General features: G+C 38.8%; 1 protein-coding gene across 10 annotated transcripts in view; it reads left to right on the top strand.

Annotated features, from left to right (window-relative positions):
- Positions 1–12,226, top strand: part of MTMR1 (myotubularin related protein 1) — a 40,997-nt gene that overhangs the window by 16,371 nt on the left and 12,400 nt on the right. For all 10 annotated transcript variants that reach the window (XM_033072219.1, XM_033072223.2, XM_033072222.2 and 7 more), the window contains 4 exons: positions 1,777–1,983; positions 2,734–2,826; positions 7,729–7,842; positions 9,214–9,390. In XM_033072219.1, the coding sequence (XP_032928110.1) occupies positions 1,777–1,983; positions 2,734–2,826; positions 7,729–7,842; positions 9,214–9,390 (591 nt within the window). The remainder of the gene's footprint in view (positions 1–1,776; positions 1,984–2,733; positions 2,827–7,728; positions 7,843–9,213; positions 9,391–12,226) is intronic.

Here is a 12,226-nt window from a genome sequence, read left to right as displayed (position 1 = left end):
ACAATCCACAGCTTTGCTCTTAACACATCTGCTGTTTTCTGGGCTCAAACCAGCATGGCTGTATCCCAGTTTAATGCAATGCATTACTAGGAACTCACCTTCCAACCCCTGGCACCTGCAGTGCTTCAGAGGTGATCTAGGAGTGTCTTATGAAGGCACCAGTGGCTCTCTGTGTGTGAAGACAGTAGTAACAACATGAGTAGAGGCACTTGGTGCTTATTGCACACCCAGAGTGTTTTCTGTCTGAGAGTAGAACTTGTAATATTACCTGTTTTTCAGTTCTCATTTTGTAAACCTAGAACTTGTACTATTAACTATTTTTCAATTCTCACTTTGTAAACCAATCAAGAGCCAGTTATTCATTAGGAGCCCTAACTGAAATACTGTGCTGGTTACCAAGTTTGGAAAAATCTGTAACGAATAATAAATTTGTAGAGGAAGCTGTTGTCCAAAGTGGAATACAGTTCTTCACATACTCCACAGATACTTGCTGAATTAATAGCAAATGTGTTTTTTGTCTCTCATTCTCTGCTCATTTTCTGTACCTGCTCTGTTGTTTATTTCCAGCTGTCTTCCTTCACAGGCATCTGTGTTATCTTTAAAGCAAGCTATTCCATACCTGTATGTTAAATATATTAATTTTCTGCTTTTATTGAAGACCAAATTGTTTTAATATTAATGCAGTAGAGCTTTCTAACTGAAATAATTGGCAGTTAACTAGTTCAGACTGCAAACTCTGTTCTCCCACAGACACTTTTATATTGTTTCTTGATATTTCCCCTCTGGCATCCTTCAGTTCTACCATAAAAGATATGCTCAATGAGAGATAGAATCAATGGAAACTGTCTGTAAAACATGGTTCTTGAAATAGATTTGAAGACTGATCTTGTGCACAACTTCTCCAGCAGATGCTGGCTTTCTTACTTCCCAGAAGATGTTCTTGCATGCCTGGGAAGAGAAAATTGAAAGTATTTTGCAAGATTCCATTTTCTGATGTTGGAATGCAGAATAGGAATTCTTCTGTGGTTCCATTTCTAGTGGTTGTTTTTTTCTCCACATATTTTTCAGTGCCAATGATATAGATCACATTAGAGACAGGTCTTAATGGGAGAGAGATTAGGTTTTATAAAAACTAGAGGGTGGCATCAGAGAAAAAAAGAGATGGGTTTTGAGTGGGGAGAAGAGTAACAAGTTCACACAGGTGACCTCAGTCATGTGCTATCTCTGTCCTGTGCATTCCTCCTGAATCCAGGCTGATGGTCATCTCAGAAGCTGAATACGGTATATACGTCATGCAGCAACAAATCAAGTGCTCTCAGCCAGGGGTTTCTGGGCAGCCAGGGATTTCTGGGTTGGTTTGGGTTGTCTTTTGATGCAGATTAGCTGGATGATTTTTCTCTTTCTCTAAACTCAGTAGTTTCAGTTAAACTGAAGATGGAGCAAGAAAGAGTGATTGATTAATGTGGAACGAACTTTTGAAAACCTCAGAACTTCAGCCTTTGGAATAGATTACAGTATTTGTGTCTTTTCATCATAATATAGCATATAAATTAATTTAGAGAAAGGGATTCCCAGGTTTATTTATGTACTGCTAGTAGTGGAGAGCTGGTAAGAACTCTGTCCTGAACAACAGAGTGCACCCAGTCTTTGTACCTCTAGGAATATGCATACCACTGTTTGGAAATCTCTTAATTTGAAGCATTGTCATCAGGATAATTATGTAATTTATCTGAAATTTTAGTATTTAATATGCTTGTTTCTTCATTTTTGTTTAAGATGCTTCTTGCTGGAGCAGTAAGAATTGCAGATAAAATTGAATCTGGTAAAACCTCTGTTGTGGTGCACTGCAGTGATGGCTGGGATCGAACTGCACAGCTCACGGCACTGGCCATGCTTATGCTGGACAGCTATTACAGAACCATCAAGGGCTTTGAAGTTCTTGTAGAGAAAGAATGGATAAGTTTTGGACATCGATTTGCAATGGTAAGCTGGAAAATTTAGTGTGCAGCTGGTCACCTTCAGGACTTTTACTTTGAATAGCATGTTTGTTCACAGTACTCTGCTGCGTTTTACTTATTGTTTCTGGTATTCCTTTAGTGGTCTGAGTGTGTCAGACAGCTGTGACCCATTCATTTTTTAACAGGAAATCTCTATGTGGCATATAATATAAAATAAATATGAAGTGGTTTGAATGCAATGGTGAGAAAAAGACACGCGCTTTTTTATGAGAATGAGGGATTGTAATTTATGTTATGGAGCTTATGAATGGAAAACCAAGGAAAACGATTAAGGTTTCTAAAGTGTTAAAATGGCTGGAGTTATTACTCTGATTTAAAGTTGAAGTATTTATTTAATACATGGACTAATGGGGAATTAGAATAAATTGTTACAACATTCTGTGGACTCTGAATCTTAAGATATTTAAGTAGAAGTTATGACAGGTGGATATGGAACAACCATTTTTTCAGTTTAGTCTTAATAAATTCCTGCTAGTTTCACCCACTGCTAAAAATCAGTGGCTATACAGGAAGCAACTGATAGAGTTTTACAGCTCTACTCAGCACTGAAGGCATGCTTGTAAGGGAATATTGAGATGCATTTTTAGTAGTTGAAAAATGCAGATAAACGTTATGGAAGACTTGCCTGTCTTGTTCACTACTGGAAAAAGCTTTGCAGTGTTGGGATGGTACTGCAGACACAGCTGACTGAAATGAAGTGTGCTCTGACTTCCAGCGAGTGGGACATGGAGATGATGATCATGCGGATGCTGACAGATCCCCCATCTTCCTGCAGTTCATTGACTGTGTTTGGCAAATGACAAAGCAGGTAAGGTGCTGAAGAGTACTTCTATGAGGTATCAGTCTTTATCTTGGAAACAAAATTTGTGTAGGAGAGCACATTCCTTTATAGAGTGGTAGCATGTTTACCTGAAGTTGGCTGCACTATGTACACAGAGGGAAATTTCTGTTCAAAGTGAGGTGCAAGGAGCTAAAGTAGAGATTTTGTCTTGAAACCAAAATACCAGCAATTTTTTTCAGTTTAAAATAGGCTTACAAAGGATTTGTGGTTTACATAAATAAGAGTTGTTGATGAAATAAATTATTTGTGTTGCATGTTCATTCATATGGATTTATATTGTCTTTAAGAAACAACAAAAATCTGGGCTGATTGTGAACTGAAGGTGGTAGAGAGTTCTTTTGTATATGTCTCAAATGTGAACATTTTCATCCTTATGTGTACAGGACAGCATTTGTACCACACAAGCCTGTTCTCTGATAAGTTTTCTTACTTCCATCACTGCTCTTACCTCTAGATGAGGGGAGAGCTCTGAAATTAGTGATTCTTAAGATGCTAAAATATTCAGCTTTTGTTCTGAAATGTTAAATTATTGAATGGATTTAGTCTTCATTTTCCTTATTTGTGCCTCCATGAGTAAAAACCTAAGCTTTTTTGTGCTTTTAGATTGCCATTCTTTCATGGGGTTATTGAAATAGATTGTCCACATGAAGGCTTTATTTCCAAGTGATGTAATGTTCTTGGTGCTTGACTCCTTTGGTTTTTACATTCCCATCTATCTTTTCTTTCTCCTTCTTTCCTTTTTTTGCCTTCTTGAAGCCTAACATGGATCTGAGCTTTTATAGTAAAAGCTGTTATACTGAAGTCTTTATAATAAGTGGTTGTTTTGAAGAGAGGAGGGTAACAGTCTGGTTCCAGATCCCTTACCTTAGTCTTCTTGTTCTGAACATGGTTCTTAAAACTTACATCATAGTTTCCAAGACTTCTATTTGAAACAGTCATATTTGTTGCTTTGTGAAGGTTCCCTGCTGTTATACTGGGCCCTTGTTCAGGGGGTCTTGCAGACTTTCTGTGTATCTATATTTCAACATTAATGCGCTGCTCAGAATGGCTGAAGAAAATAAATGAGAATTTCTGTCTCCCTTTCAGAGGAAAGCTAATAACAATTGCAAAGAGGAGCGGTTCTAAACACCTGGAAGGAACAAAAGTCCTCTGGGGAGATCCTTAATTGAGAGCAGCCTCTTCTATTTTTGTGATATCCCTTGCTGTCTCCTATTTCTTGCTATAAACAGTTTAGTTCCCTCTAGTTTAAAAAAGAGAAAGGGATGGGGACAGAGGGGGAAATCTATGAAGCATTCTGCCAATACCACATCTGTTCAAAACCTGGATCCAGAAATTGTTTTGAAATTTATGAACAGCAGTGATGTTGAGAAATCATTAATGTTGCACAGGGAAAAAAAAACAGCAGAAGTTATTCTTGAGCAGTTCTTGCCCACTTATTTTAATTTTTCAGTTGACTTGAACACTTAGAGAATAGATGTGAAGCCTATGGTTACCTTGACACAGACCTTTGAAAAAGAGGATTCTATTTTATCGTTGTGTAGGTAATTTGCTCATAAAACAGTGATAGTTTTGTGCTTTAGAATTCATGGTAAACATATGTGAAATGTTCCAAAGCTCAAGTGAGTGTTAATGGCTGCAGGAGGGTGTAAGTTCTCTGGTTTGGCCATGGGCTTAAAACAAGCAAATAGACTCTTCTGGGATGTAAGGGTTACATTCTTTAAACAATCACCTTAAAACAGTGAGAGAATCTCTAACTTCCTTCTAAGATACAAATTTCCAGATAGCTTTGGACAATGAAATTTAGGCCTTGACAGCCGTATATTTTCCCTTGGGTTTATGGTCTTCACAACACACAAATACAATAGTGGAGAACTTGAGAGAAGTACATTGACATCAGATTTTAATAAAAAACCACATGGTGAAGTGATTTCTCTCCTCTGTTAGTAAATTCTGGTGATACTGAGTAGCAGATGTCAAATTGGAAAGGCCACATGTGAGCTGATAAAATACTGATGCCTGGTTAAAAATGAAACAGAATTGTAATATTTGCATGTAGCACTGCAGTTTTAACTTCCTACCTTTCATGCACGGAGCCCTCACAGGAGGAAAGTCTGTTTAAAGTCAGCAGAAGGTTTCATCCTGTTTGTTACTGGTTGTCAGCTGTTGCTGTAGATGCATTTTTCACTGGATTCAGCAGTGCACTGTTTCTAGTGTTCAGTTAACCATTATTGTCAATTGCACAGTTGTTCTGCCAAGTGTTTCAATGTGTAATGTTACTGTATTACAGAATGAGTTCATTGATTAAAAAGCAAGTGTATTTTGCATGTCTATGAATCAAATACCACTTGTCATCATTTGACTTAAACAAGATAGTTTCTTTTTTTAAATGCCACTTTACAAAAACCCCCAACAACTCCAGCAGCAACAAGTGGGAGGTTTTAATGACCCATGTGTTATCTTATAATTAGTGGATTTGAGAAGGAGTAAATTTCCATCTGGGGAATTTTTCCACCTGAATCTTAAAGCAGACACTAATAGGCTTGGAACTATAGAGGAAGGCATTTTTAGGTCAGTGATTTTTCAGCAGCAGTAATAGAAGCTCTACAGTCTCAATACATCAGCTCCAACAGTACAACTCTTGTATCCAAAGACCGCGTTTCAGTAAAGTGTTATCACTTATTAATAAGCTGGTTGGAGTGCAACCACTGATGTATGGAATTTTGAATATGCTTCACTGGATTGGAATAGTGGTCTTGTCGGCATTCTTCTGATTAGTATGGACCCGTCACAACACAGAACCCTGATGTGACAAGGCTCATTAAATGCTTTCAGTTATAGAGTATCCCTTTAGGAGATGCTTTGTCTTCAGATTTTTTTCCAAATATCATTTTGATGCTTTGCAAATTATTTTTGTTCTCTGTATCTGATTGCTGCTTTGAGCTGGACACAGCAGGCTGAGATCTGAGACCCAGTGAATTTTCTCCTGACTTGGTTCAGCACACCTGCTTGTCAAGTTCTGTGCATACTTCCTTAAAGTAATAGCTGTGTTTTTAATATCAGTTTTGTAATAAAGTTTTGTCATGATTTCCCAGAGAGGTGGAAGTTCAAAAGTAGTAATTTATGAACATGACTAAAAAAGAGATTTTTATAATCTTAATTTCCTCTATGCTTTATGAAAAGAAATGGTGAGGAGGTTGAAAACAACCCACAATTTGCAAGGGAAGCTCCAGTGTGAGCACACTGTGCTGGTGAACAGTGCACAGTGCAGAGTCGTAAGAAGGCTCCCATTCATTTTCTGTATTATGATGCTGATAATCGCCTTACTCAAAATTTTCAGTCAAAAGCTGGTATGTATTAGCTTGAAAAGTCTTGGAAAGAGAATTTTACAATGTTTGTCCTAGCTCAATCTTCTTTTTTATATAATATTGTTTAAAACATAGATCTTTCTGGCTTTAATAGAAGCACACCCATTGTGTGCTATTCAGCTCTTTCCTTTCAACATGAATAAACATTTGCTCTTCATAAATCACAGCTGACACTGAAGAGGAATTTCTGGATCAGCTAGTTCACCCACAATCCCAATTGCTGTTATTCCCCCTAACTGTAGGGGTCATCTTTATTTTAAGTAGCTCTTGAGTCACTCGCCAAGGTATTGAGTATTCTTTAGTGGCACAAAACAGAAACCAGTCCTCTGCTTTCTGCAGAGGAAAATCTGAAATATTGACTTAAAATTTCTCCATATAGCAGAAAATTCTGCCTTATAAATCTACAACTTTGCCTCTTAGACTTCTGTGAAGATGTATTCTTTTAGAGGGACTGCACAAAGTTTATTTTGTTTGTCCTGAATTATTCACTTATTACTTGCTTTTTATTGTTAATGAGTGAAATGCTACCTCTTAAGTTTTCTTTAAGTCTTCCCAATTTTTTTATTCTTCTACATGTCTATGATTCCATGTCTGTATTTGCTACCCTTGCCATACTGGACACAAAGTTATTTTGGCACATCGAGCAGTTACCACATGTAGTCTTACCATAAAATTTGATTGAAGAAGGGCTTCTTCTCTCTGAATGGGCAGCAGCCCGTGCATTTTGCAGTAATTTCTTCCTGTATGAATTTTTAGAGCATTGCAGATTAAGAGAAACATTTTCAGATTTCTGACTGTTTGTCTTAGAATCTATCAGGTAACCTCTGCTTGTTAATAAAATACCTATGGGTGCTCAGGGGAGTAAGAGTTCTTTCATTTCAGATGTACAGGATTTACTTTCCCATACAGAAAAAGAGGGATTAAAGGCTTATTGTATATAATTGATGGTAAACTCAGGGTGAAATGGAGAAAAGTAACTTACTTGAGTAGAAAGTGAAAGAGAAGTTTTAAATAAATGTTAAGCACAATGTATGTGTAATAGTCCTTATTATTCAATTCATTGCATGCTGAAATAGGAAATAAAACTCTTAAATGTCATTATCTTATTTTTTCCTTTCCCCCCACCCCCAAATATCCTCTTGTTCTGTAATAAGAGATATAAAGCATATATTCAAGAGGGTTTGGGGTAGAACAGAATACCATTAGAACTTCTTAGAATGGATTGCTTTGTATCACCAGTTTCACATCAGCTAATGTTTGTATTCTGGTGTACTTGGCTAATGAATGTAAATTATAACTCTGAGAAGTATTTGTAAAGAAGTATGTAGGTGAAAGAATTACTGAAGCAGGAGTTACTGAAATTGCTGACTTTTTCTGCAAATAATCCCTAAATAGGAGAAAAATCTTACCTGAAATATTTGGTTACTTCTTATGTCTTTCTTCCTTTCTACACTGCTTAAAATAATGCTTGAAGTAATTTTACCCTTTTTTTTTTAAATATTAGTTTCCTGCAGCCTTTGAATTCAACGAGTTATTTTTGATCACCATTCTGGATCACCTTTATAGTTGTCTCTTTGGGACTTTCTTATGCAACTGTGAAAAAGAGAGATTAAAAGAGGTAAATAATTAGTATAATACACATTCTTGGTTTTCTGATTTTATAGAAAAATGCATAGAAAACTAGCTAAGAATATCTGAGCTGTGTTTTAAATACATTTGTCACATAGTCTTAAAAAACCAATGCAGACATTAAATTTCAATGTATGAGAAATACATACTGAATGCCCTGCTAATAAGTGAGGTGGCACTTAGGTTTCTTTAGTTATCATCTGTTTGAAGGGTTGAAGGTTTTAGGTAAAAATACTCTTGCAGGTATTTTTAGCCAAAATACAAATTTTTAAATAATAGTCATTTTCAAATTATATTCTATTTCTGAAGGAACTCCTATGGATGACTTGGCAGTTTACTATAGGACATAACTGGATGGGACTTGTGTTTGAGGACTACAGAAATTAAAATTATCTGAATGAATGAAGTTAAGACTCAATGAAATATTATGTGTTTGTGAAGAAAAATTAAAAGTTTGTTAATATTCCAAGTACACTTTTGCTTACTTGTGATTGTTGTTTTTATCATCTCATTTTTATAGCAAGTTCCTTGTTATGTTTAGTTCAGCTTTTTCTTCTTTTTTTTTTGTTTGTCTCTGCTACTTCTGTAGGGGAAAAGTTGCATGTAAATACCACAAGATGGAGCTGAATAACATGTTCTCAGCAAAGGCAGGGTTTCCAGACAGCTTTCTTTCATAAATAAATAGTCAGATGCAATTCTCAATAAAGAAATGCAATTTAAGACAGCAGTAGTAGAAACACATGCTTTACAACACTGAAAGAGTTTAAATTTGTAAGATGAATCTGATGTAAGTTCAGATTTTCAATCCTTGATCTAACCATTATTATACTGATTAAAATAAAACAACCTTCGGAAATGCAAATAAAGATACAAGTAGTGAGTTTACAGCATATCAATTATTTGTTAAGAGCAAATAGTATGAGTAGGAAAATTGAATAATTATTTTTCACAGACACTGTTCTGGATCTTCCAAACTCCGTATCTCTTCACTGATATTCTTGTTAAAACTATCTTTTTAGTTTAGTTGGTCAGTGTGTAACCATGTATTTAAGTAGCTGTATATATTGCTGTAAATTATGAGCAGTACAAGTTGCTTTTGTTCAGCTAGACTTTAGTGTCTCTGAAAATAATATGTCTAAATCTCCTTTCTGTATTAGCCTTGGACCAAAATAAGTGTTCAGGTGTTTTGCTAAAATTTTAAGGCTGTTTAATGATCAGCTACCTGAAGTGACTGCATGTAATTTTCTGGTAGATAAGGTAAAATTCTGACAGAATTACTGACATGTAGATATTAACATCATATTTTAAAATTTTGCAATCCATGTAATTAATTTTTTTATTTTAACTTTTTTTCAACCAGGAGGTGAGCACAAAGACTGTATCTCTGTGGTCCTATATAAACAGCCAGTTAGAGGAATTCACAAATCCCTTCTATGTAAACTATGAAAACCATGTCCTGTATCCTGTTGCCAGTCTGAACCATTTGGAACTGTGGGTGAACTACTACATCAGATGGAACCCGAGGATGCGGCCTCAGGTATGAGCTTTCAAATGTCTTCAGTGTTCTACAGAAGGTCACAGAGATTAAAAGAAATTATTGTTTTTCCTGATATCAAATGCAGCATTTAATACACAAGTGCTCATGTGTTGCACGTATTTCAGTTGATACAGAAAAAGGTGTTTGTCATGAAGATGATGCAGGATGTGGTCAAACTGGGAAAACCGATGTTTTCATTAAAGTCACCCACAGACTAGGGAGTTACAGTATCACTGCATTGACTTGTAAAGATCAACAGTCTTTTTTGCCAGAAGATTACTTTTATAATACTTTAATAATACTTTGTAACATTTTAATAATTTTATTGCCTTATTGTTTTCGTGTACCTTTGTTTTTAATCATGTTTTGCCCTTTCCCCAGCATTGGCATAAAACATAGCAGCAGTTTCTGCAAGAACTGGATTATACCAACTCATTTTGCAGGCTCTCTAAACTAAGCATCCCAGGGATGCTTGTTTTCAATTGACTTTTACATTTTTAAGATGGCATACTAAAGATTAAACACTCGCCATACATGCTTCTTAATTCATCCAGTATTTGTTCTTATAAAATCTGCTATTCAGAGAAATCTCTACGTTTCATCAGACAAATGCTTCATATGCTCTTACGCTTACAAGTCTGAAGACTGACACATTCAGATTGTCACAGCCATAGTATATCTGAGTGTGCTACACCATCTCTTTGTTACCATAACATTCCAAGGTACCCCCAAGCATATTACCTGTATTAAGTGATTGCTTGAAAGCTGCTTTCATCTTCTAGGAGTTAGAATGAGATGTGAGTTTCAGATTTATTAGACATCCGCAAGTCAGAATCTGTTATAAAAAATGGTGCTTCTAGGACACTACACCAGTAGAAGTCCAGGTATCTGAGAAATACCTTTTAAGGTCCTGGAAGAGTCTGGATTACAGTAATTTCACGACCATAAGGCGCACCGGACTATAAGGCACATCCCCCGGAGTCGGCAACTTTGTAGATCAGATAAGGCGCACCGGACTATAGGGCGCACTTTTTTTTTGCAGCGAGGCTCCGCCCCCAGCTCCCTCCGTGCGGTTGCTGGCCGAGGCTCCGCCTCAAGCCGGCAGCCATTGGCCCCCGGGCCCACCTGTACCCGGCAGGGGCAGTGCCACGGGCCCCCAGGCACGCCTGTATCCGGCGAGGCCGGGGCATGGCCGCCACCCCTCCATGCTGCCTCTCCGGGGCTGGGCTATGGCCGCCGCCCCTCTGTGCCTCCTGCACGGGGCCGGGGGGTGCCTGTGTAGGGGCCATGCTGCCTGCACGGGGCCAAGGGGTGCCTCTAGAGGGGCCGTGCCGCCTGCACAGGGCTGGGGGGTGCCTCTGTAGGGGCCATGCCGCCTGCACGGGGCCGGGGGGTGCCTCTGTAGGCGCCGTGCCGCCTGCACGGGGCCGGGGGATGCCTCTGGAGGGGTGGCTCCACCTGCACGGGGCCAGGGCATGCCTGTGTAGGGGCGGCTCCGCCTCCACAGGGCCCGGGCGTGCCTCTGGTGGGGCCGTCCCGCCTCCATGGGGCCGGGGGGTGCCTCTGGAGGGGCCGTGCTACCTACATGGGCCAGGGGGTGCCTGTGTAGGGGCGGCTCCGCCTCCACGGGGCCAGGGCGTGCCTCTGGAGGGGCGGCTCTGCCTCCACATGGCCGGGGCGTTCCCGCCCCTGCTCCGCCCCTGCTCCGCCCCGCCTCCACCTGGCAGCCATGGCCCTGCCAGCTTCCCCCGTGGCTCGCAGCTCTCACTTCTGGGTAGGCAAATTTTTTGAACTTTGTCCATCAGATAAGGCGCACCGGACTATAAGGCGCACTTCCGGGTTCCGGGGAGAATTTTAGTCAAAAGGGTGCGCCTTATAGTTGTGAAATTACTGTACTTGCTTTTCTCACTGAGGTGTTTCCTGTGAGCTGCTTTGTTTCTCTTACTTCTTAAAACTTTGAAAGGTGGTGTATTTTAAGTTATATAATTTTCAAGTGAAATTGTCAGCTACTTCTTAGCAAAATCCCATCTTTCCTTTAGCCTGTTTGCTGAATATCATTTGGTGTTTGCGCTACCTGAAGTATTGTCAGTTTCTTTCTCTTTCTTTCTCTTTCTTTCTCTTTGACTTTTATTTGATGGAGATCTCCAGGCCCTGGGAGCAAGCAGGTCCAAAAGAGGGAGGGTAGGGAAGAGATGACATAACGAGGAAATACCAGATCTGTCATGTCTTAGTGAGACCTCTGCTCACTGTCACTGAGTGCTCTGCCTGCTTCTCTGGGAGATGCTCCTCAGTCATTCTGGCACATGAGACTCATTCACTGTCTTAGAGCAGGTGCCTCCATGAACAGCTGAAGGGAACAAAATGTGATGGTCCTGGTAACTGCCTTAACTTTCCTGCCACCTGGTTTTCTCAAAGTACTTAAAAAAGTGTTTCAACTTTTTAGTTCTACCACCTAAGTTTTGTCTTGATACATCATTCCTTTCCTCTTGTCTCTGGCCTGAATTTATGTGATATTTATGACCAACATTTGGGAGTGTTTCACATCTACTTGTATAAATTAGCAGTAAATCACAATTTCTTCTTGCAGAATTGCATTTGCCAGTCTAATTATGAAAGCACAAAGCCATACATGCAAGTAAATAAACAGTTTCTGCAATCACAATATACTAAGTTTGCTTTTGTCTGTGTTTGCATTGTCTGGTGTCACACCCTGTTAACCAATTCAGTAACATTCAGATGCATTCAGTAATAGAAAAAAGACAATGATCCTTGTGACACCCAGCAGGTCTTCACTTACCTTCAGTGAAAAAATTTCTTAATCAGTGGATTTATTAAA

This window comes from Catharus ustulatus, chromosome 14, assembly GCF_009819885.2.
Source record: "Catharus ustulatus isolate bCatUst1 chromosome 14, bCatUst1.pri.v2, whole genome shotgun sequence".
Classification (NCBI taxonomy): domain Eukaryota; kingdom Metazoa; phylum Chordata; class Aves; order Passeriformes; family Turdidae; genus Catharus; species Catharus ustulatus.
Note: the sequence above shows the minus strand (reverse complement) of the source record. Positions and strands in the feature narration are given on the sequence as shown.